The sequence below is a fragment of the Heterodontus francisci genome, chromosome 24 (assembly GCF_036365525.1).
Source record: "Heterodontus francisci isolate sHetFra1 chromosome 24, sHetFra1.hap1, whole genome shotgun sequence".
Lineage (NCBI taxonomy): Eukaryota > Metazoa > Chordata > Chondrichthyes > Heterodontiformes > Heterodontidae > Heterodontus > Heterodontus francisci.
In genome coordinates this window covers 67,389,974-67,416,127 of record NC_090394.1, presented here as the reverse complement: position 1 = coordinate 67,416,127, position 26,154 = coordinate 67,389,974, and the positions used below count along the sequence as shown (strand labels likewise).

At 42.6% G+C, this 26,154-nt stretch overlaps 1 protein-coding gene across 3 annotated transcripts in view; it reads right to left on the bottom strand.

Annotated features, from left to right (window-relative positions):
- Positions 1-23,083, bottom strand: part of acsm3 (acyl-CoA synthetase medium chain family member 3) — a 57,656-nt gene extending 34,573 nt beyond the window's left edge. For all 3 annotated transcript variants that reach the window (XM_068056475.1, XM_068056474.1, XM_068056476.1), the window contains exons 1-5: positions 22,724-23,083; positions 21,936-22,146; positions 19,520-19,727; positions 5,968-6,111; positions 3,859-4,015 (exon numbers count right to left, since the gene is read on the bottom strand). In XM_068056475.1, coding sequence (XP_067912576.1) covers positions 3,859-4,015; positions 5,968-6,111; positions 19,520-19,727; positions 21,936-22,146; positions 22,724-22,981 — 978 coding nt within the window. In that variant the 5' untranslated portion in view covers positions 22,982-23,083. The remainder of the gene's footprint in view (positions 1-3,858; positions 4,016-5,967; positions 6,112-19,519; positions 19,728-21,935; positions 22,147-22,723) is intronic.
- Between the last annotated feature and the right edge of the window lie 3,071 nt (positions 23,084-26,154).

The window sequence follows — 26,154 nt, the reverse complement described above, 5'->3', positions numbered from 1 at the left end:
TTCTGACGTCCTGTCCCATGATGTTTGTTTTCTTGAGGCTGATCGTTAGGCCAATTTTGTTGCAGGCAACCACAATCCTGTTGATGAGTCTCTGCAGACACTCTTCCAAGTGGGATGTTATTGCAGCATCGTTAGCAAAGAGGAGTTCCCTGATGAGGACTTTCTGCACTTTGGTCTTCGCTCTAAGATGGGCAAGGTTGAACAACCTGCCAACTGATCTTGTGTGGAGGAAAATTCCTTCTTCTGAAGACTTAAACGCATGTGAGAGCAGCAGTGAGAAGAAGATCCCAAACAGTGTAGGTGCGAGAACACAGCCCTGTCACGCCCCTTATGATAGGAAAGGGGTCTGATGAGGCACCGCTATGCTGAATTGTGCCTTTCATATTGTCATAGAATGAGGTGATGATACTTTGTAGCTTTGCTGGACATCCGATCTTTGCTAGTAGTTTGAAGAGACCACGTCTGCTGACGAGATCAAAGGCTTTGGTGAGATCTATGAAGGCAACGTAGAGGGGCATCCATTGTTTGCAGCATTTCTCCTGTAACTGGCGAAGGGAGAACAGCACGTCAATGGTGGATCTCCCTGCTCGAAAGCCGCATTGTGCCTCAGGGTAGACACGCTCAGACAGCTTCTGGAGTCTGTTTAAAACAACTCGAGTGAAGGCTTTCCCCACTATGCTGAGCAGGGAGATTCCACAGTAGTTGTCGCAGTCACTGTGGTCACCCTTGTTCTTATAGCGGATGATGATATTGGCATCGTGCATGTCCTGTGTACTGTTCCTCATCCCAGCACAGGCATAGCAGTTCATGGAGTGCTGAGAGTATAGCCGGGTTGGCACTGTTGATTATTTCAGGGGTAATGCCGTCCTTTCCTGTTTTTGCTTTGACAACGACAACAATGATACCTCCATCACCAACAAGAGAGAATCTAACCATCTCCTCTTGACATTCAATGGCATTACAATCGCTGAATTCCCCACTATCAACATCTTAGGGGTTACCATTGACCAGAAACTGAACTGGACTAGCCATATAAATACCGTGGCTACAAGAGCAGGTCAGAAGCCACGAATCCTGAGGCGAGTAATTCACCTCCTGACTCCCCAAAGCCTGTCCACCATCTACAAGGCATAAGTCAGGAGTGTGACGGAATACTCTCCACTTGCACGATGAGTGCAGCTCCAACAACACTCAAGAAGCTCGACACCATCCAGGACAAAGCTTGATTGGCACCCCATTCACAACATTCACTCCCTCCACCACCGATGCACAGTGGCAGCAATGTGTACCATCTACAAGATGCACTGCAGCAAAGCACCAAGGCTCCTTAGACAGCACCTTGCAAACCCACAAACTTTACCAACTAGAAGGACAAGGGCAGCAAATGCATGGGAACACCACCACCTGCAAGTTCCCCTCCAGGTCACACACCATCCTGACTTGGAACTATATCAGCATTCCTTCACTGATGCTGAGTCAAAATCCGAGAACCCCCTTCCTAATAGCACCGTGGGTGTATCTACCTCACATGAACTGCAGCGCTTCAAGAAGGCAGCTCATCAGCAACTTCTCAAGGGCAATTAGAGATGGGCAATAAATGTTGGCCTTGCCAGCCACGCCCACATCCCATGAATGAATAAAAAAAACCTGCTACAGTTCAAAAACTGAGTAAGATCAGGAATGCACAGAAAACAAAGTATGTGTGAAAATTAGAGATTATTGCTTTAATGGATGGCCAGTGTACATGCCACATAAAACAGTATTATGAACAGAGGGGTCATCTAAGCAGAGTTGATGATTTACTGATCTACTTTGAGAGATTAGTTATCCATAGAGTCTTGAGATTAGACATCTAGGAGAGATTGCATCAAGGCCATCTGGGTGTTACGAGGTGTAGAGCCAGGGCAAGACATTCAGTGTGGTGGCCTGCTATATCGAAAGAAATTGAAGAGATGATAAAGGGATGTGCTATCAACTGTCAGGAGATGAAAGAACCACACGTCATCTTCCTTTCCGTCTAGACCGTGGGAACGTCTAGGAATCCATCTTTGAGCACAAAAGTAAAATGTTCCTAATAGTAGTCGATTACTATTCAAGGTGGATTGAAATTAAACAGCTACAAGGTCAAAGTTCAGAAGCTGTAATCACATCCTTGAGAGAAATTTTTGCTACGCATGGAATTCCGGATACTGTAATGTCTGACAATGGGCCGCAATTTGCAAATGAATGCTTCAGAGAATTTACAGAAGTATATGGCTTTGTCCCGCATATCACACCTTCACCAAGGTACCCTCAGGCTAATGGTGAAGCAGAGAGAGGAGTACGGACTGTGAAGGCATGATTAAAAAAGAATGAAGATTTTCAACTAGCACTTCTAGGTTATCAATCGGCACCACTTCAGAATGTTTAAGCCCCATGCGAATTGTTAATGGGAAGAAGGCTGAAGACCCAACTTCCGACACTCACAAGTACACTCAAGCCACAATTATTAGGGAAGACTTGGAAAAAATGAAGGAAAGAGAGGATAGAGATTGGTTAAATCAATCATAAAATTATGGCAGGTTTTTTGTTATATGACATCTATCAGACATCCATTTAGGGGAATCAGTTTGAGTTCGAGATCAAAATCGGTATGGAGAAGTGATCAAGCAATTACCATATCCACGATCATACATTGTCCAAACTGACTATTGATGGTGATACCAAAGAAGCAATAAATACAGGAGAACCAATCATCAAAGCTTTGATGAACCAGTGATGCTGCAATCAGCATCAATCCAGAGGACAATCCAAATGAAGAACTTGAGTCATCCAACAGTTCTACTCAAGCTCAGCAGAGTCAGAAGGAGGAACAAGAAGACCCAAAACCTCAAACCCCTTCAAAAGAAAGAAGAACTCGTTACAGCAGACTTGTGAAAACGCCACAGTGATTATATATCTGAAAAGAGAAGTCAGAGACTTGGGGTGGGTGGGGGTGGGGGGGGGCGGTGGTGATGTAGTATAACGTAATATAGTAGACATTGGGTTCTTAGTGGGCAGATTATGTAAATAGACTGTGTGCATCATCACAGGAAGTGATGTAATGCAATCTGTACAGAAGCTCATGGAGAGTTGTAGAGGAAAGCATAGATGCAAGACGTGTTCAATAAATTCCTGTTATTTCAACTGTCAGTTTCTTATATGTTCTGACCTAAGCCTAATAGTTATCAGAATATTATAATAACAACACCATAGCCTTGAGTGAGAAAAGGAAATGTGGCCCACCAAATACTCTGCATCCAGATTGCACAGGACAACTTTCCCTTTGGGTGTGGACAGAAAACCGGTGATTGTGGATTGGCCTCCAGTTATACACCCACATCTAAAGGGAAAATTATTCCCAACATATACTATTCTATCATAGACTACCTCCTTAGGAGGTGATGGATGTTGGTAGGAATTGTGAGGGACTTGAAGAAAATGTGGCCATGAAGGCCAACATTCATAATAAAAGCAGAATAAAAAGTGCCAATGTATATATTTTATACATCAGCCTTTTAACTGATTAGAAATTCAGTGAAAGTAAAATAAACCAAACATATTATTTACACCAAGGCAATTTGACTTTCAAAACATACTTTTGCCTCTGGCTAAAAATTGCAATGGTTGATTGGAATAACTAATTAGAAAACATATATGCCAGAAGCATGAGTTTGTAATTAAGTTCTGCACTTTGATTAGAAATGCCATAGAGTGGAAGTGAATAGAAAGTGCTTTGTGCATGCGATTCATTCCATAGGTAAGGTGCCTATACAACTGGCATCAACAGTATACTTTTAATTATGTTTTATTGAAAAAGAACAGTGACTGTTTGCTTACTTCCAGTACAGATCTGGGTTCAAACCGTTGCATCTGACGGACAAAAACACACGATCCTTGAATCCATGGCGAGAAGATGCTGCTCCATGCAGACTTAGCCCAGCCAGTGTCTGAGGTATTCCACATTACATCTGAGGGAGTGAGATCCAACCAGTACCTGGTGGATGGAATTACCATAATCAACCTTCTTCCCACTAGATTATAATCAAACATATTTTTGGAAACCTAGCCAATACTGAGTACTCAAATGGCACAGTGAGTATCATGCAGCATGGCACTGAGCTAATAATGGCCAGGAAGATTCTAGATTCAATTCCTGATCTTGATAAGGCCAATGTAAGTGACTTTGTTGCCACTGAATAAATGGGGGAAGAGAGAAAGTGTGGGAGAAGAGAATGAAAAACAATGAAAAATGATCCAAGGTTTCCACTCCTTATTAGCACCCTTGATCTCTGCTAAAATATGCATATGTGGATGCCAGGTGACGAAAGGGCCTGGTTTGACTGTGATAGATGCCACAATCAAATAGCTCACCAGCTGTTACTGAATCACACAAGAAGTCACTTGAGTACAGTACCAAAGTACTGATGGTTGCCATGGGCTGCACAACTGGTGGAAAGGAAAGGTGGGAAGAAAATGGAAGGCAATTTTCCAAATTGCAGTAGGAATCATGGCCTCAGTGATTAATTTCAAAGCAGATGTTTTAATCATGAGCTACACATACTAATAAATTAAAGAACAAGTCCTTGTTGCCAAAATAATATTAGGTATTAAAGAAAATGTCTGCTCTAACGAGCATTTTTAAATTTTGACAGTGAACACATATAACTTCCCAGCATTCAAAATCTGGAAATAGTTTTTCAAATTTTTTGTTGTATACTTAATAAATACATACACATGAAATCTCATCTTTACAAATCACAATTAAATATTTGTTCTGTGACTTATCACTACACAGAGTAGTAATCTGGACCCTCAATGCACCATACATTTTTGCAATGCAAATAGTCAACATCAAATACACAGAATATAGGATTACCTCTCCCATTCCAACTTCTCCATATAAATGTGGGCTTAAGTAGCACTCACAACACAGTGGGCTAAAATTCCATTTAAGTCCATTTTGAGGCTCAGAATGGCCAGTGGGCTTCCATTACTTGCCAGAAGCTAGAAACCTGAGGCTGCCAACTTGGGCCGCAGGCCTCATTTTGATATCGCTAGCAAGCTACGGTTGTCATCACACCTCCAGAGGCGGTTTTAGGATGGACAACTTGGGGCTGCCAGCGTCCCTTAGGTAGGTCGTGGGAGGTGGTGCAGGAGAGTGGGAAAGGGCCTGCACAGCCTAGCAGCAGCCCTCAGTAATGCTGTGGAGCCATGGGAAGCACACCTGCTCCTCCTGGCTCCATGTCAAAATAAAATAACAATAATCTTGCATGTTTGTTGTCAGCCATTGGTTAGGCCGCAGCAAATGTTGGAAAACTTGAATGGAGCAGGCTTGCCAGCTGCTCTGCTCAGCACTGCCCAATTTCTGCAGTTGGTTCTTAAACAGGTATTAGGCCTTGTTAACATATGCAAGGGGCCTAACACCAGTTTAAGGTACTGCACAGGACACCTGAATATTGCCCAAGGCCAATATGCCATTGGACTTATTTCATCCATCCTTCGGGTGCATGACATAGCCCTGCAAAATTGGTCCTTTCCCCTTTGTTTTCCACCCAGAAAATGGACACAACAAGGAGCAATTTCTCCCCCACTGACTGTTTCTAGCTCCGTACTCAATTGTTCAGTTTGAAACTTGGGGTCTACCCTGTTAACAACACATGTTGTAATGTCACTGCCTGTCAGATTCTCAGGCTCACAGTTTTGTAGATGGTTATAGAATGTCACTTGCAGTGGCCTGTGAGCAGGTTGCCTCCCTGTGTGGTGGCATGTAGACAATAAATATCGTATTAAGAAAAATATATAGTCTACTCATTATTTGCCACAGCAAAAACATTTGTGATTAACATTTTAGGCTTAAGTTTGAACAGAATAGTGCCAAAGTTCCAGATATTACAATGCCAAATTATCATATATACTCCAAATTTATACATAGATTGGTTGTCTGACCTTCCATTCACTGCAAGGCCTAGTCCATAACTGCAGTGGGTGTGTAGGGCCATTTTTGGATCTCCTGTGGTTCCGCTGGTAAAGAAAATGGCCATTGGATCCAAACTCTTGGTATTTGCACATTTGTGGTCAGCGGATGCATTTCTTAGGAAGTAGAATTAAGACCTTTGTCAATTTTTAACCATTTTTTCCAAAACATAGAAACATAGAAAAATAGGAGCAGGAGTAGCCCATTCGGCCCTTCGAGCCTGCACTGCCATTCAATACGATCATGGCTGATCATCCACGCTCAGTACCCCTGTTCCTGCTTTCATCCCGTATCCCTTGATTCCTTTAGCCCGAAGAACTATATCTAACTCTTTCTTGATTATATTTAATGATTTGGCTTCAACTGCTTTCCGTGGTAGAGAATTCCACAGGTTCACCACCCTCTGGGTGAAGAAATCCCTCCTCATCTCAGTCCTAAATGGCTTACCCCTTATCCTTAGACTGTGACCTCTGGACCTCGAATCCCCCACCATCGGGAACATCCTTCCTGTATCTAGTCTGTCCAATCCTGTTAGAATTTTGTAGGTTTCTATGAGATCCCCTCTCATTCTTCTAAACTTTTGCGAATACCAGCCTAATCGACCCATTCTCTCTTCATACGTCAGTCCTGCCATCCCATGAATCAGTCTGGTGAACCTTCGCTGTACTCCCTCCATAGCAAGAACATCTTTCCTCAGATAAGGAGACCAAAACTGCACACAATACTCCAGATGCGGTCTCACCTTGTATAATTGCTGCAAGACATCCTTGCTCTTGTACTCGAATCCTTTCGCTATGAAGGCCAACATACCATTTGCCTTCTTAACTGCTTGCTGCACCTGCATGCTTACTTTCAGCGACTGGTGCAGGACACCCAGGTCTCGCTGTACCTCCGGCTTTCCCAATCTATCGCCGTTCAGATAATAATCTGCCTTTCTGTTTTTGCCACCAAAGTGGATAACCTCACATTTATGAGATGGATCTATTTGAATCCTTAACAAAATAATCTCTCTCCCTCTGTTTTTTTCACCTATGCAGTCTCCCACATTCCATGCCCTAGAAACAGGCTGACCCTTTCTCATTATTTTGCCACTGCCAAAATTTTCAGTGCCAATAAATTCCCCCAAGTCTTTTCTTGCACTGTTGGTCCCAAAGTCAAAACGTTTCTGCAGCTAGCAACCAATTCCACACCAAATCATTAAACTCTTCATTGTTTGTGCATCACAGCTTTCACTGATGATTGTTTGATTCTTCAAGACTGTCCACAGCAGTTCCTCAACATTGTGGTTGCTCATTCTAACTCAGAGATAACTCAGTCCCAGTGTTATTGGCAGTCAGCCCGGTCAAACCCACAGTCATGCAAGAGTCTTTGGAAATTAATCTGATTAAACCAATACTCGGAAACGTTGGTCAACTGTGATCATGTCAAATACTTTTATTTCATCAAATGCGACAACCCTTGCTTAGTCTTATCCATTCAAAAGGTATGAGTAAAAACTTATAAACACAAAAATGTGTCAATCACATTCATGCATCACCGGCTGTCTATTTAAGTGGAATTATGAACAAAAGCCAAGCACTGGGAATTTCCTTGCTTCTCCTGCTCCATCGCTGTAACTTCAGGAGATTTGGAAAAAGTTACTTTTAATGTTTTTAAAGCAGATTGTATTCTCATACATTGAAAAAGGCAAAAAGGTAAAACCATATTTCTGGACTCTGCATTTCTGGAATACAATAAGCTATTGACTTGAGTCCAGATAAATTTAACAGACTTTCTGAAGGCAAACAGGCTGTAAGAGAAGAAACCAATGTGGCTTCAAGGCAGGCTGGAGGAAGGGGACTCAGTGGTTGCAGCCTCACAGCAGGCTGTAAGAGAAACCAGCAGGTGTGGCCTTGAGAGAGAGAGAGAGAGAGAAATACCAGCTCTCAGAAGCCTGTTAGAGTAAAAGGCTGCGAAGACTTGAACCTGTTTTGAGAGCTAAGCTTGTTGAAGCTTGCGGAGAAGTAGAAGACCAGCAGGATTACCAAGAAATGCCTTATTCACAGAGGTCTAGGTCTAATGTGCTCGGAGAAGTCAGCAAAGAGAACATTGATTTTTGAAATAATCTCGGAGATCCGACCTACCGCAACTGGAAGGAGTTTAGGACTTTTAACCACAAAGGATGTCATAATCAAAAAAGTCTGTGTAACATGTAAGTGTGGTGTGAAGTTTTCAAGTATTTTAATAAGCAAAGAAAATAACTTTCTTTGTAATTTGGGGTATCAGTCACTTAAAAAGTACTATTCAGTTCATTGGGGATTTCTTTTAATTTAGATGTTATAAGAAGTCTTAAAACATGAAATCTTGTTGTGTAATTCTTTAAATTGGTCTGGAGGTTCATATATTGTATTTTCACATTTACGGCCTCACTGAAGTCATAACAGTTACCTCCTCAAAAAATTCAATGAGGTTGGTCAAGCAAGATTTTCCCTTTTGAAATCTATGCTGATTATTAATTATTATATATTTTTTTCTAGATGTTCTTCTGTTCCCTTCTTTAATAGGGATTCCATTATTTTTCCTAGCTCTGGTGTTAAGATGACTGGTCTATAATTCTCTGGGCATGTTCTGTCCCCTTTAAGTATAGGAATTACGTATAGGCTATCCGCCAGTCCTCTGGCACTACACCTTTTTCTAACAAATTATTAATTAATGCCTCTGCTATCTCTTCCCTAGATTCTTTTAAAATGTGTGGATGCAATCCATCTAGACCAGGGGCTTTATTCTCTTTGAGTTTGATTAGTTTATTCAATACATCCCCTTTTTTATTTTAAGTGGCAAGATTTAAGTTAGAGGTGCAGGAAGACAATTAGAAGTCAACTTGTTTCAAAAGGGCAAGATGATTCACTGATGTGGGGAAGCAATTTGTATTGCAGCACCAAGATTAATGGTACTGATTGAACTGGGGTGAGGTGGGGGTGATAGAAAATTTTAAACCCAGGATGGGTGGGAAAGGGGCAGGGGTTAAATTCTTAAAAATAGGAAACCTCACTCTATCCTACCGTTAATGCGCCTGCTTCTAGTTTAATCCCACCCGTCCTGGGGTTCAAAATTCTCTCCCATAGTTTAGTCAGGGGGAGCAAGATTGGTTCTGCCCAAGCTAACCGGCCTTGATTTGCCTTCTTCCCTGTGATCTCCAGACTCCCTCTTCCCTATCTGGTACGGGACACCCTGGTGATCCGATCCTCCTGCAATCCAATGTCAACCTGGGATTTCCCTCCCTCCCACCGCCCTTGATCTCTCACCCTCTTCCCTGAACCTTTCCCTCCTCTTCTAGGTTCTACTGCAGGCCTTCTTACCTAACAGCCAGCCAGCCTTCAATCTGGCCAGTTGCTAGGCAGAAAGGAAAAAAAATTCAAATGAGGTCCTGCGCTTCCCAATTTTCCAGGCTGCTAAAAATCACTCCACCTCCTTGTAAATATCAGAGACCAAGTCTGATCATAAGTGCTGTTCTGTATGCCCACCTGACTGTGAAATAACAAAAGTTATTGATTCATATCTGTCCTCATCTCAACAAATGTTTTGTACAGTCATTTGGTAGTACAGAACTTGAGTATTGCTGAAAATCGAGACATTTTGTCAAAGCTTTTTGTCTTGCACTCATCAGGACAATTGTTATGCAGGATGCCATGAGAAACGTACCTTCAAGGGAATGACACCTAATCTCCTACCTCTTGCACATTTCCAATATGTAAATGATATGTTTGCTTTATTTGAATCCGCAGCTGCATGTAATAATTTCCTTACTTGTCTTAATGGACTCTATCCTACGCTCAAATTCACCTTGGAAACGGAGCAGTCAAATGAGCTCCCTCTCCTTGACGTACTAGTTGAGAAATCTGCTAAGGGGTTCTCTACCACAGTCTACCTTCACTGGTCAGTACAGGCATTGGGATTCTTACAGTTCCATGCATTATAAGATTGGTCTTATCGGCAACCTTGTAAATAGGGCCTGAGTCATTTGCTCACCATGCAAGCTTGATGTTGAAATAGGGCGAATCAAAGGTATCCTGCGTGACAATGGCTAATTGCACAAACTTATGAACGAGTTTAAGGCCATCATTTTTGGCCCTGAAAATGCCCAGTCTACTTCAGATTACCCTGGAAGGGTAATGTATCCCAAAAATTTGAGCAACAGGTAAAGCTGGCTGTTTCATGCTGCTACTCTGCCTATCACACAAATGAGTAATGTGATATATAAATTTCAATGCCAGTGTGAGGCTAGCTATATAGGCCGTACGTCCCAAAGACTGGCGGATCGTATCAAGCAACATGTCCCTTCTGCTGTTCGCAACTGGCATGGAACAGGCCATACCCAACCAGCCCTTGCTTGCAAAACTCAAAACACAGTGTCCAACATTTGATGTGATTCCGCGATTGGACAACATTTGCTAAATAATCCTCAGCGTGCTAAGAATTATGCTGCCAACCAATTTAAGATTGTTGGGCTTGCAGTGTGATGCATTTGCACGTACTGGAAGCTACATATATTAATAAATAGGGTCCTGTTCTTTGCAGACAGAAAGAACATGTACACACATTGCACCTGTTTCAGCTGAAAAAAATAAGTGACAGCCATGCACTGGTTCATTCCTCAGGGCAATGCCTTAACCAATTAGAGTCAAGCTGCCTGGATTAAATTTCAAACAAAACTTGCAGTTAACTGTTAGTCACCATAAACTGGTGCATTCTCCATGGCAATGCCTCTACCAATCAGAGTCCACTTGCCAACCAATCCGCACTCTCTTCTCACACAGTATAAATTTGTTATTTCCCTTACATTGGTTTCTTGCGAATTGTTCTGATGAATGCAAGACAAAAAAGCTTTGACAAAATGTCTCTATTTTCAGCAATACTCAAATGTTTAGTAAGTTCACCTTCAGAGATTGAAACACTCATGAAAGACATGAATATCTGGTAAAAGCCACAAAAGGGAACCCTCAAGCTATGTTATCATACCAGTAGAAACAGACTAGTGTGAGTCAACTCCCATAGAAGTAAGATACTCAGATGGCTTATGTGAACATCTGATGTCACTGAATCTGAGAATGCATGTACAGCAGACCCGAATTTGTAAACAACCCCATTGCTTGAGCTGTTTTGTTGTATAGATGAATTGAATTTCCTCATGTTGCGGTACCTAATGTTTAATTTAGCGTTTGAGAAAATACTGGTGGGTAGGTGCGTTTTGATTGGATGTAAACGGTACATGTGGGATAGCCAAACTAGGGAGACAGTGGATGCAGGAGATTTTAGAAATTTTAAGAGGGTGCTAGATTTGTTTTAACCGATACAGCTATTGAACAGTATCAGAGATAAAATAGGGGGACAAGAAGTCTGTGGCCTCTTGATAAATGGAGATTGTTATTTCCAATTCTGTATATTTCTGTGTTCTTAAAATATACAGACATCAGCAGTGGCCCTCAAACCTGCCTGCACTGCATCACAAACACAATTTTGTCCTTCAGATTTTGATACTATTTCAGCTTCTGCCACTGAACTGTTTAAAGTCGATATGAATATATTTAAAAAACCATGCATCAGTTTTTCATGTGTACTTCACTCATACCATATCACAGGTGAGTAAGCGGAGCTGTTTCTGCCTGAAATAAATGGAGCACTTACAATGTTATAACCAGTAACTTTGATACTGAAATAAGTATCAAAAACTGAAGGACAAATCACACATTGAATTATCTCAGGGAGAAATTCTTGCAGCGCTCTTATAACCTATTGCCAGATATCCAGACTTCAATGCTCATAATCTGCTGCTTCCAGAGCTTTTATTCAATGGATTCCACATACATTGCATATTGAATGGTGCTGGCAGATCATGGGTATGCTACAGGCAAATGAAGGGTGTTAAATTTGAACAAAGGAAATTATGAAGGTATGAGGGGCAAATTGGCAGAGGTGGATTGAGAAAATACATTAAAAGGTATGACGTACATAGGCAATGGATAGTCTTTAAAGAAGTATTACATAATTTACAGCAACTGTACATTCCTTCAAGGCACAAACCACCACCCCCCCCAAAAAAAAGGCAGTCAACTGTGGCTAACAGAGAAAATTAAAGATTGTATAAGATTAAAAGAAAAGGCCTATAAAGTTGCCAGAAATAGTAATAAACCTAAGGATTGGGAGGAATTTAGAATACAGCAAAGGAGGACCAAGAAACTGATAAAGAAAGGGAGAATAGAATATGAATGTAAATGATCAAAAAACATAAAAATGGACTGTAAAAGCTTCTATAGATACATAAAAAGGAAATGTTTGGCTGGGACAAATGTGGGTCCATTACAGGCAGAGTCAGGAACATTTATAATGGAGAATAGAGAAATGGCAGAGAAGCTAAATGATTACTTTGTGTTTGCCTTCACTGAGGAAGATTTTGTTTTTATTCATTCATGGGATGTGGGCCAGGCCAGCATTTATTGCCCATCCCTAATTTCCCTTGACAAGGTGGTGGTGGGCTGCCTTCTTGAACTGCTGCAGTCCATGTGGGGTAGGTACACCCACAGTACTGTTAGGAAGGGAGTTCCAGGATTTTGACCCAGTGACAGTGAAGGAACGGTGATATAGTTCAAAGTTAGGATGGTGTGTGACTTGGAGGGAAACTTGCAGGTGATGGTGTTCCCATGCATTTGCTGCCCTTGTCCTTCTAGTTGGTAGAGGTCGCGGGTTTGGAAGGTGCTGTCCAAGGAGCCTTGGTGCATTGCTGCAGTGCATCTTCTAGATGGTACACGCTGCTGCCACTGTGCTTTGGTGGTGGAGGGAGTGAATGTTCATAGATGGGGTGCCAATCAAGTGGGCTGCTTTGTCCTGGATGGTGTCGAGCTTCTTGAGTGTTGTTGGAGCTGCACCCATCCAGGCAAGTGGAGAGTATTCCATCACACTCCTGACTTGTGCCTTGGAGATGGTGGACAGGCTTTGGGGAGTCAGGAGGTGAGTTACTCGCCTCAGGATTCCTAGCCTCTGACCTACTCTTGTAGCCACGGTATTTATATGGCTACTCCAGTTCAGTTTCTGGTCAATGGTAGCCCCTAGGATGTTGATCGTGGGGGATTCAGCAATGGTAATGCCATTGAATGTCAAGGGGAGATGGTTAGATTCTCTCTTGTTGGAGATGGTCATTGCCTGGCACTTCTGTGGCACAAATGTTACTTGTCACTTATCAGCCCAAGCCTGGATATTGTCCAGGTCTTGCTGCATTTCCACACGGACTGCTTCAGTATCTGAGGAGTCACGAATGGTGCTGAACATTGTGCAATCATCAGCAAACATCCCCACTTCTGACCTTATTATTGAAGGAAGGTCATTGATGAAGCAGTTGAAGATGGTTGGGCCTAGGACACTACCCTGAGGAACTCCTGCAGTGATGTCCTGGAGCTCAGATGACTGACCTCCAACAACCACAACCATCTTCCTTTGCGCTAGGTGTGACTCCAGCCAGCAGAGGGTTTTCCCCCCGATTCCCATTGACAGTTTTGCTCCTTGATGCCATACTCGGTCAAATGCTGCCTTGATGTGAAGGATAGTCACTCTCATCTCACCTCGAGTTCAGCTCTTTTGTCCATGTTTGAACCAAGGCTGGATTGCGGTCAGGAGCTGAGTGGCCCTGGCAGAACCCAAACTGAGCGTCACTGAGCAGGTTATTGCTAAGCAAGTGCCGCTTGATGGCACTGTTGATGACACCTTCCATCACTTTACTGATGGTTGAGAGTAGGCTGACGGGGCAGTAATTGGCTGGGTTGGACTTGTCCTGCTTTTTGTGTACAGGACATATCTGGGCAATTTTCCACATTGCAGGGTAGATGCCAATGTTGTAGCTGTACTGGAACAGCTTGGCTAGGGGCGCGGCAAGTTCTGGAGCACAGGTCTTCAGTACTATTGCCAGAATATTGTCAGGGCCCATAGCCTTTGCAGTATCCAGTGCCTTCAGTCGTTTCTTGATATCACGCGGAGTGAATCGAATTGGCTGAAGTCTGGCATCTGTGATGCTGGGGACTTCAGGAGGAGGCCGAGATGGATCATCAACTCGGCACTTCTGGCTGAAGATTGTTGCAAATGCTTCAGCCTTATCTTTCGCACTAATGTGCTGGGCTCCCCTATCACTGAGGATAGGGATATTTGTGGAGCCACCTCCTCCAGTTAGTTGTTTAATTGTCCACCACCATTCATGGCTGGATGTGGCAGGACTGCAGAGCTTAGATCTGATCCGTTGGTTATGGGATCGCTTAGCTCTGTCTATCGCATGCTGCTTACACAATTTGGCACGCAGATAGTCCTGTGTTGTAGCTTCACTAGGTTGACACCTCATTTTGAGGTGTGCCTGGTGCTGCTCCTGGCATGCCCTCCTAAACTCTTCATTGATTGGTCTCCTGGCTTGATGGTAATGGTAGAGTGGGGGATATGCCGGGCCATGAGGTTACAAATTGTGGTTGAGTACAATTCTGCTGCTGCTGATGGCCCACAGCACTTCATGGATGCCCAGTTTTGCATTGCTAGATCTGTTCGAAATCTATCCCATTTAGCACGGTGGTAGTGCCACACAACACGATGGAGGGTATCCTCAATGTGAAGGTGGGACTTCGTCTCCACAACGATAGTGCGGTGGTCACTCCTACCAATACTGTCATGGACAGATGCATCTGCAGCAGGCAGATTGGTGAGGACGAGGTCAAGTATGTTTTCCCCTCTTATTGGTTCTCTCACCACCTGCTGCATACCCAGTCTAGCAGCTATGTCCTTTAGGACTCAGCCAGCTCGGTCAGTAGTGGTGCTACCGAGCCCCTCTTGGTGATGGACATTGAAGTACCCCACCCAGAGTACATTCTGTGCCCTTGCCACCCTCAGTGCTTCCTCCAAGTGCTGTTCAACATGGACTCATCAGCTGAGGGAGGGCGGTAGGTGGTAATCAGCAGGAGGTTTCCTTGTCCATGTTTGACCTGATGCCATGAGACTTCATGGGGTCCAGAGTCGATGTTGAGGACTCCCAGGGCAACTCCCTCCCTACTGTGCCGCCACCTCTGGTGGGTCTGTCCTGCCGATGGAACAGGACATACCCGGGAATGGTGATGGCAGTGTCTGGGACATTGTCTGTCAGGTATGGTTTTGTGAGTATGACTATGTCAGGCTTTTGCTTGACTAGTCTGTGGGACAGCTCTCCCAACTCTGGCACAAGTATGGAGGACTTTGCAGGGTCAACAGGGCTGTGTTTGCCGTTGTCGTTTCCGGTGCCTAAGTCGATGCCGGGTGGTCCGTCCGGTTTCATTCCTTTTTATTGACTTCGTAGTGGTTAGATACAACTCAGTGGCTAGGCCATTTCAGAGGGCATGTAAGAGTCAACCACATTGTGGGTCTGGAGTCACATGTAGGCCATGTAGGCCAGACCAGGTAAGGACAGCAGATTTCCTTCCCTAAAGGACATTAGTGAACCAGATGGGTTTTTACAACAATCGACAATGGTTTCATGGCCATCATTAGATGACTAGCTTTTTAATTCCAGATTTATTAATTGAATTCAAATTCCACCTTCTGCTGTGGTGGGATTTGAACCCATGTCCCTAGAGCAATACCCTGGGTCTCTGGGTTACTAGTCCAGTGACGATACCACTACGCCACCACCTTCCCTGGGGAAGATACAAGAAATCTCCCAGAATTACAGATCCAAGGGACTAGTGAGAATGTGGATTGAAGGAAATTAGTATTGGCAAGAAGGTTGTATTGGAGAAATTAATGGGGCTGAAGGTTGATAAGTCCCTGGGACATGATATTCTACATCCCAGAGTGTTGAAAGAGGTAGCTATGGAGATAGTGGATACATTGGCGATCATCTTCCAAAATTCTATAGATTCTGGAATGGTTCGTGCAGTTTGGAAGGTAGCAAATGTTACCCCACTCTTTAAGAAGGGAAGGAGAGAGAAAACAGAGAACTACAGACCTGTTAGCCTTACATCAGTAGTAGGACAAATGCTAGAATCTATTCTAAAGGATTTGATAAATGTACACTTGGATAATAATGATCTGATTGGGCATAGTCAACATGGATTCATGGAAATCATGTTTGAGAACCTGTTGAAGTTTTTTGAGAATGTTACTAACAGAATTGATAAAGGGGAGTTGGTGGCTGTAGTATATTTATATTTTCAGAAGGCTTTTGATAAAGTCCCCCAGAGGAGGTTGGTTAGCAAAATTAAAGCACATGGGATAGGAGGTAATATATTGGCATGGATTAAGGATTTGTAAACAGGCAGAAGAGAGTAGGAATAAATGGGTCATTCTCGCATTGGCAGGCTCTGACTAGTGGGGTACTGCAAGGATCAGTACTTGGGCTCCAGCTGTTCACAATGTATATCAATGATTTGGATGTGGGGACCAAATGTAATATTTCCAAGTTCAAGGATGACACAAAACTAGGTGGGAATGTGTGTTGTGAGGAAGATGCAAAGTCGCTTCAAGGGGATTTGGACAGGCTAAGTGAATGTGCAAGAACATGGCAGATGGAATATAATGTGGAAAAATGTGAAGGTATCCACTTTGGTAGGAGGAATAGATGTGCAGAGTATTTCTTAAATGGTAAGAGAAAGTGTAGATGTACAAAGAGACCTGGGTGTCCTTGTCAATAAGTCACTGAAAGCTAACATGCAGGTGCAGCAAGCAATGAGGAAGACTCATGGTATGTTAGCCTTTATTACAAGAGGATTTGAGTACAGGAGTAGCGAGGTCTTGCTTCAGTTGTATCGAACCTTGGTTAGACCGCACCTGGAGTACTGGGTGCATTTTTGGTCCCCTTACCTTAGGAAGGATATTGTTGCCATAGAGTGAGTGTAACGAAGGTACACCAGACTTGTTCCCAGGTTGGTGGGACTGTCCGATGAAGAGAGATTGGGGAAAATGGGCCTGTATTCTCCAGAGTTTCGAAGAATGAGGGGTGATCTAATTGAAACCTACAAAATACTTAAAGGGATAGATAGGTAGATGCAGATAAGATGTTTCCCCTGGTTGGGGAGCCTAGAACCAGGGGGCATAATTTCAAAATAAGGGGAAGCCACCTAGGACTGAGATGAGGAGAAATTTCTTTACTCAGAGGGTCGTGAATCTTTGGAATTCTCTACCCCAGAGGGCTGTGGAAGTTCAGTCATTGAATATGTTTAAAGTAGAGATTGACAGATTTCTAAATACCAATGATATAAAGGGATATGGGGATTGTGTGGGAAAAAGGCATTCAAGTGGATGATCAGCCATGATTGTATTGAATGGCGGAGCAGGTTCGATGGGCTGAATGGCCTACTCCTGCTCCTATGTTCCTATGAAAGAAACAGGGTTGTGTTTGCGGTTAGGTATCAGCAGTGACCCCAATGCTGCCGGCACTGCAGCACTAAAACAATTTTGTTAATGCTGAATTAGTATAGGGTGAAAGTGTACAACAACAGAAATGAAAGCCATTGGATTAAAATAAGCAGTTTTCTTAAACCCCTCTCTGGTTCCAGCACAACTTGCATTATAAGCCCATTAAAAAGAGGAATTAGAAACCAAAAATGAATTTCGGGTAAGGGTTAGACAAGGTAACTTGCAGGTTGAAGAGGGTTTTGAGAGGGAGGCTTTTAAAAGTGGGGAGAGATGTGCCAACTTTAAGAGTGGGAGTTTCAGAATGCGGACAATGATGACTACAGGCTCAGTCACCGAAGAGAGGGCAGAATGTAGAGCATCATAGAAGGCCAGAATCAAAAGCGTGGAGGTTGCAAACTAGGATATAGGACTGGAGAATGTTTCAGAGGTGTGTGCAGCAAGACCATGGAATGATTTACAGACAAAAATCTACACTTTTGAATTCATTGGCCTGGGGTTAGGGCACTAATGAAGGTTGGCATGATAACAAAGTACATGACAGGATGTGATTGACTCAGTTCCAGATGAATTGGAGTTTGTGTATGAACGTAAGCAATTGACAGGCATGAAAAAATCAGCTGATATATCAACCTTGCCTTACACCTCATGATGGCTGGAACATTATGACTGGACAGTATACCCGCACCTCATCACGTAATCTCCTGGGAGAGGTGAAAAGGGAAGAACTTAACAGACTGGGGAGTACCGTATTTGAGTAGTAACAAAAATATGGTTGGAGGTTTCAGTGGTGGTGAGATAAAATTCAACCATAACCTAACTAAAAATGTACCAATTGTTAATTCACTAATATACATTAGATCCTTGAAATATCTGTGTGAATATGAGCCCTTGAAAATAAAAAATAAAGCAAATGAAAGTAATATGAAGGGATGCTGAGACATTATCCAGAACATGTCTGAATGTACACTTTAATTTTGTGATATATTAAATTTTGTGTATTAATGTAATGCACTTGCCTATCTGTTGAAATTATAAGATGAAAGTTTCTAAAAAGTTTCGATCTGTATTGCAAAACAAAGTACTTCAAATCTGAATGCCTTCAATGGTACAACCCGGTTATGCAGCCCTATGCCCATCAATACCAAAAGATATCCTTCTAATACCGTTAAGGCCTCAAGCTAAAAGACAGAAACTCCTTCATAGCATAATTTTGAAAACAGTTGCACTTAAAATGTAGTTATTGATTGACTTAAATTCTCAAAAGAGTAAAATACAAAAAGACATTTAAAGGAAAAGTATTTTCAACAGCATTTTCCTGCTGGCAGCTGAACATTGCAGCATACAAGAGGTAGGTTCTGTACATACAAAGCAGATTGCCACACGATAGGGGCATAATTAATACTTATGCTTGTGCTTTTTCTTTACTTGAACAGAAATAATGAAAATGTGACAATAATTTATTGAAAGACTCAGATGACAACATAAGATGCGAAAGCAAGCTTAGTCCATTTTCAGCAGTTCTTTTTGCTAAAATCAGGTATCCTGATGGACATTGACATGTAAGGGTGCTAATTGTATATCAATTGGGTGTTTATTTTATTCAGGTGCAGGGTATTAATTGGGGAACTCACTTGGGCTCATATATATAGGAGCAGGCTGAAAGAAATGTTGTTGGTTGGAGGTGCATAAAGTCTGTAAATAAAAGCTTTTAAGTGTATAAAGAATAGGCTCCAGTGTTCTATCCCTTCACTGCCTGGCTATCTGAATTAATAATTGTGGCAAAGTCACCGCAATGCTATCAAATAATGATCCACAATTAAGCAACTAAAAATAATATGGCATATAGTTTTAATTAATTAACCAGACATTGTCAGTATCAATTAATTAATTCAGTAAAACAGGACAATTAAGGAGCTCAAATTTCCCAGCACATCACTATATTATTCTATTAAAGTTAATTTACTAACTACTAATAGTCATGGTGTAATTGCAACTCTTTGTGTCAAATTAATTGACTTAAACTCACTGAAAGTGTTTTTCACATCTACACATATACTTGAAGTGCATTTCTTTTGAGTTCATGAAGCACAATCTATTTCAAAATGGCTCTATGTAAATACAACTACTACTAACCGGAAAAGGTCCTGGAAGTTCATCCATCCCTCTCTACGTTTATATGATATAGTCACCTTTGCTTTGAGAGAAGGGCACTTGGATGCCACTGACTCTACAGCATCTGCCAGGCTGTCATTTGTAATGATGCATTTGGCTTTGGAGGTCTGCAGCCTCTGGCAAATGTCTTTGGCTGTTAATTGGCTTGTGCCAGGGATCAGTACCATACCTAGTCAGAGCACAAACAAAAAAGATCAGTGTCTAAGTATTTGCAGAGACTTAATTACTAAAACTAATGGGAACTAATTTATCGACTCAGATTTGAAATGCTTTAAAGAAATAAGCCTGACCTTGTATTATTCATGAGGCAAAATAGTGAGGATGCTGAAATACTCAACAGACCAAGAAACATCTTTGGAGAATGAAAGAATTGAAGGTTCAGTTCTGTGACCTTCCATCAGAACTGGAAAACATTATAGTTATAACAGGTTTTAAGAAGGTACATGTGCAGGAGTGATTTAGTGAATCATTACCAGAACCTGTGGTCTGAAAAAATGGGGGCAGAGGTTACGATCTGTAATTGCTGAACTCAATATTGAGTCCAGAAGTTTGTAAAGTGGTTAATGAAAGATGAGGTGCTGTTCTTTGAGCTTCATTGAACTTAGTTGGAACAGTGCAGGAGGCTGAGGACGGCGAGGTCAGAGTGGGAAGGGTAGGGAGGATTAAAATAGCAAGCGAATGGAAGCTTAGGGTTATGCTTGAAAATTGAACAGAGGTATTCAGAAAAGTGATCACCCAATCTAAGTTTGGTCTCTCAATGTAGAGGAGATTGCATTGTGAGAAGTGAATACTACATATTAAATTGAGAGAGGTATAAGTAAATCACAGTTTCACCCAGAAGGAGTGTTTGGAACCCTGGATATTGGGAAGGGAGGAAGTAAAAGGGCAGGTGTTGCATCTCCAGTGTTCATGTGGGAAGGTGCCATAGGAAGGGAGGGTGTGTTGAAGGTGATGGAAGAGTGGGCCAGGGTGTTCTAAAGGGAGCGGGGAGGGGAAGATGTGTTTGGTGGTGACATCATACTGGAGGTGACAGAAATTCCATTAACTCCAGTGGAATTCCACCAGCAACACATTTTCTCCTCCCCTTTCAGCATTCCGATGGGACCATTCCCTTTGCGATACTGGGAAGAGCAAAAGCAGATTGGTGATTGCTTTGTTCAACACCTCCATTCAGTTCCTAGGCATAACCCTAAGCTTCTGATCTTTTGCAATTTTAATTCTCTGTCCTACCACCACCCCTGTCCTTGGCCTCCTACACTATTACAATGAAGCTCAAGAAACGGCAATTCATCTTTCCATTAGGCACTTTATTGCCTTCCAGACTCAACATTGAGCTCAACCATTTCAGATCATAACCACTGACCCAATTTTTCAGACAGCAGGTGCTGGTAATGCTTTTGCTGTTCATTAAATCTCACCTGCCTTCTGCCCAATCATAGATCTTTCCTTTTGCTCGGTTCTCCCCTCTCTCCTTTCCCTGCACCGGTACTTGCTTGAAACCTGTTACATCTTTAATGGAGGTCAGACTTAAAACGTTAACCCTGTTTTTCTCATCACAGACACTGCCTGACCTGCTGAGTATTTCCAGCGTTTTCTGTTACTGTTTCAGATTTCCAGCATCTGCAGAATTTTGTTTTTGTATTAGGTTCAGTTTGACTTGCCTTCTGATACTCCCTCTCTGCCTACAAGGGAATATCTGGTATTCACTTGCAACCCTTTGTGGAAAGCAGATAGGTAAAGTGTGCAAAAATCCACACCTGACATCTCCAAACATTAACCTTAATGCAATTTACTTCTACTCAGCCTCATTACTTGTAATTTTTATTTTCCTCAGTAACAGGAAGTAATTTTTCTTTATCCTGGGCTGGATTACAAATCAGCTGTCCAGAACTGAAGGTTACCATGGAATCAGTAAAACAGGGAAACCTACCACCAGAACCTGGCTAACATGCTTTTTTAAATTATTTATAATTTCTATTCAATTTTTAAAATATTTTTGTTGAAACAGCAGCCCTGCTAATACGATCAATGCATGCCTTGCATAAGTCAATAAGTCTGCTAAGTGGGAGGCTGATGAATTGCATATGTATTGGAAAGGACACAATCACTGTGGCACCCTGAATTAATGAATATTGCTACAGACATTAATTCAGTTCCATCATACTGAGCGCAGTACCCACTTTACCAATAAATTAGCTTAAACAAAAATAGTTCAAAATTTGCCAACTAAGAAAAATTTGTACAAGCTAATCAGAACTCCTTGCAATGATTTGATTTTTAAATGGGCTGCTTTAAGTCAATATCTTATAAGCAGGAGAGAAAACTATCTTTTGTTAAACATTAATCTCCATAGCAATGTTGAGGACAACATCTTTACCTGTTCTCATGCATGCCACATTCACAAGCCACCATTCCGGAACTCTGGGCAGGATAACAATAACTCGATCAGTTAATTGTAGATCACAGGCTTCTGACAGGATGTTGGCCACCTTCTTGGAGTAGACTCCAAGCTCCTGGAAGCTCCATTTCACCTCTTGCCCACATTCACTCAACCACCAGAAAGCAGGGTTTGAACCTCTGCTTCCAGCCTGTGGAAGTACCAGTGAAAATATTATCAGTAAAAAGACAAGAGTGTCTGACTGTCTCAAAATCTCAAAGCTTTTCCATAGAAAACATAGTACTTGATTGAATAAGACTTATTGAAAACATATTCAGAGTGCTTATCCTTTAAAAAACTTACCCTACCTTCTAATTATTGGCACCGCAACAATCCAGTATTTCGAACAACAAATTCTGGGCAGTGAAATGCTGTCCATGAAGTGCCCTACTTCTAATACATGTGTAAATTTCCAACTGAAGTTAAATGAATTTTGTGTACTTCTTGTAACTTCAGAAAATCAGTCAAATCAGGAAAATTACTTTTGTTTCCTCTACTAATTCTCAAAATCACATATTAAGGCATATATCATTTTAGAGTGGCAACAATTGGCAAGAGTCTTGTGTTTCAAATGTTAAAACTCACTTATTATATATAGAGCACATAAACTGTACCAACCATTCAACTAATTGAAACATTTTGAGTCCATAAACATTCAAGTTTCACAAAAACCATTTCTTGCACTTAAAAATGAACTGTTCCTATCATACAGGAATATTATAAAATACCTTTTCCATTTCACTCCACTTATCGAGGACATCCCTTGCAAAATTGAAGTATTTTGGCACTTGTGGTTTGTATTGCTGTTTGATGGATTCATAGTCTGTGAAATTCTGAGGGTTACAAATCTTAATATTTGAGAAGAACGATCTGAATTGTGTCTTCAATATCCCGAAAGTTCTTCGACTGCAATTAGCCAAGCACGATGAATTGGCACTCATTATTCGGAGCTTCCGCATGCCAAATGAAATCATTACAGCATTCATTTTATATCATGTGGAAAAGGGCAGCCAATATACACAGTGAAACTAGAAAAACAAAGATTCATCAATGATAAACATTCCGTGTAAGAACTGAGATCTTGAACAGAAATAAATACATAAATATGAAATCAAGATGGTTTAATGATTTACAGCACTCGGCTGCACACTCAGCTGATGCGTCAGATTCAAAGGCCAGCCAGGTTTGACATTAGTAGCTTGATTCAAGGTTCAAACTTGTTTATTTCAGCCAAGTGACGAGCTGCAGCACTGAATGGGACAGGATGGGGAAAGGAACACCAGAGTCCATTTTCAGCATTTCAGGAAAATACATAAACTATCCATCTTGTTGGAGTAGCCTCTGATTAGGTTGGACATTAACTTGGCCAGTTCAGAAAATACCAACAAAATATATGCATGTGTGACCAGGCTTTGAGTCTCAAAAGACATTCCTACATAACAGGTTAGCATGCAGTCGACAAAGGATGAGGACTGATGTAGGTTGGAGCCCTATGGGACCGAATAACCAGTAGATGTTGACATATGGTGGGGAGAATTTTAGGAGTGCCACGGCGTTCCCGACGACAGATCGGGAAGTTGTCATAACTTCCATTTCCACCACAATTCCTGTTTCCCACGCGATTTTGTATGTATGTTAGCCATGCGGCGACGGGCATGGGATACACATGGGATCATGCAGCAGGGACGGCCTTTCCTTGGTGGAACCCGCCATCACTGCCCGAAGCACCATGATCGCCACAAATATAAAACGTTCTGTGCTTGCAGTGTCAAGGGTCAGCAGCCTTCCTTTCATGCAAGAATCTTCAGACTAGCTTAAATTAAAGCTTTAACTTAAATCAATTTTTTTTTGCCTCCCTTATTTTCTGAAGGTCACCACCAACTTCACATCATTTAATTTACCTGCCGCCAAAATGAAGCACATGGCAGCCAGCAGGCAGCGTTCCGCTCCATGGTTTAGTGATGCCTCCCTGCAGGTTCTTCTCCAGGCTATCAAGGAAAGGTGGGAGGTTCTCTTCCCTGCAGATGGAGTGCGAAGACTCCCCTCCGCCTCACCAAGACGGCCTGGATGGAGGCAGCAGAGGAGGTCTCGAACCGTGGGGTCACTTGTAGAACATGAGTGGAGTGCTGTAAGTGCATTAATAACTTGCTCAGATCAACGAGGTTAAGTGGTCCTGGTAAAGGAGCGCCATTGTTTTTTTCTATGGCTCCGTGTCTTTAAGGCAATGGGTATGCAAGGAATGCAGTGGAATGTCTGAGCAGCCTTGGTGCCATTCACTAAATGATGTTGTGTCAAGATGAAGATTGTCATTGTTTATGTGATTGGATGTGTTGTGCAAAAGCCACTGCAGGATGAGTGATGTTAATGCATGTTGGTTGTGATGCATCATTTGCCATGACATTAAATCTGCACTGTCTGCTGCAGGGGAAACAAAACCACAACCAACATGAGTGTGCTAGAACGGGATGAGGGGTCCCTGACATAAGGCTGCTGACCATGGCTGAGGAGGAGGTGACGGAGATCATGAGAGAGGAGGGAGGCAGGGCAAGTGGAGATGGCGATGTAGGAGCCACAAGGTGTAAGGATGAAATGTCATCTCCACTCTTGCAGCCATATGTGGAAACTGAAGGAAATTGTGTGAACTCATGTGAAGCACATGCGTAAAGTGCTTCTGTTTGTGTCTCCACTGTAGGTGCCTGCAGTCAAGTCACAGAATGCTACATGGCCCAAGAATCCTCCTCGGGGGAGGAAGAAGAAGCCAATGCCCCAGAGGGTGCACCGGCACCTGCCTCTTCTTCCACCTCCACCAGTGCAGATACCGCCACATGATCCGCGGTGGGTTTAAGATTAATATCTGGGTCACAAGCTGGTGTGCACGACACAGACACGAACCAGCAGCTGAGGCAGCATGTGCCAGCCGGGTCCCCTGACAATTGGAAGACTGCTGGGGTCCAGGCCCTTGCTCATCCCCATGCTCATGATGATCCTCTCTTTGTAGCTACAAGAAGTCTGCTGGATGTGCAGCAAAGCCACGTGGAAAATATGTTGGGATGCCTGAGGTCATGCGAGGTTTTGCGTGTGCCATGGAGGAGTCCATGCAAGCCATGGTGTCTGCCATGTCCGAGGCATTTGAGCATATGGCTTCCTCAGTCGAGAGTCTGGTGAGCTCTGTGGCGAGTCTGGTTGAGCATATGAGCCATATGCAATCTGACCTGCATTCCATTTCTGTTGCCATGGGCTCCATGCAGCAGAGTATAAGTGAGGGGGAGGGGGGCGACAAACCTGGACCTCTCTCCAGGTGACCCTTCCCCCCAGGGAGATAGGCAGGTGCCATTGTACACACATATGGAGGAGGAGTGCATGACAGCTGCCCGGGGCCTTCCTCTGAGGACACCCCCAGAGTAAGCGGTGTCTCGTCTTCCCCCCAACATTAACCCCTTTACCTCCAGCAGGCAAGCACGCGGGGGATACTCAAGCATCATTGCTGCAGAACCCCATTAGGATGGAGCCATCAAGGCCCCGTTCCTCCATAGGGTGCCCACCACGGTCATCCACAGCAACAGGGCAGCGCACTGAGCCAAATGCCTTCATCTCAAATGCTAATTTTGGGGTAGCATCTGGATGAAGTGGGAGAAAAAGGAAAATGAAAGAGTTTTGAGCACAAAGGTGGCATGGGTGCTGTACATAGTGTGACAATGGAGAAGATTTATTAATACATTTTTATTTCATGTAAAATTTAATCCACTCTAGGTAATGTTTTGCTTGGTTACAGATGGATACAAAGATGTTTTTTGGAGGCTCATGGCAGGAGGGCAATGATGTTTTCAAAGCATCTCAGGAAATGCCCAGTGTCCATATCTCATTGGAATTTGAGCCTTCGCTCTTCAATGATGGCTGTTTTCCTGATGATTATTAACTTTTTCCAATACTGTCATGCCTTACATTTGTTTTCTATGATCATAACTTAACGCTGCTTGCAGTGGTGTGCAGTCGCATTCATCGTAGTCCGTAGATGATTTCAAATGTCAATCACATGAAAGTGTAGCAACGCTTTGTTAAGATTGCAGTGATGAATAAGACCTCATGCAAAAGGGAATTTCTGTGTGGAATTGTTATGTTTCTCCTCCCTTGGTGATGTGGCTTATTGTTGGCTGAAACA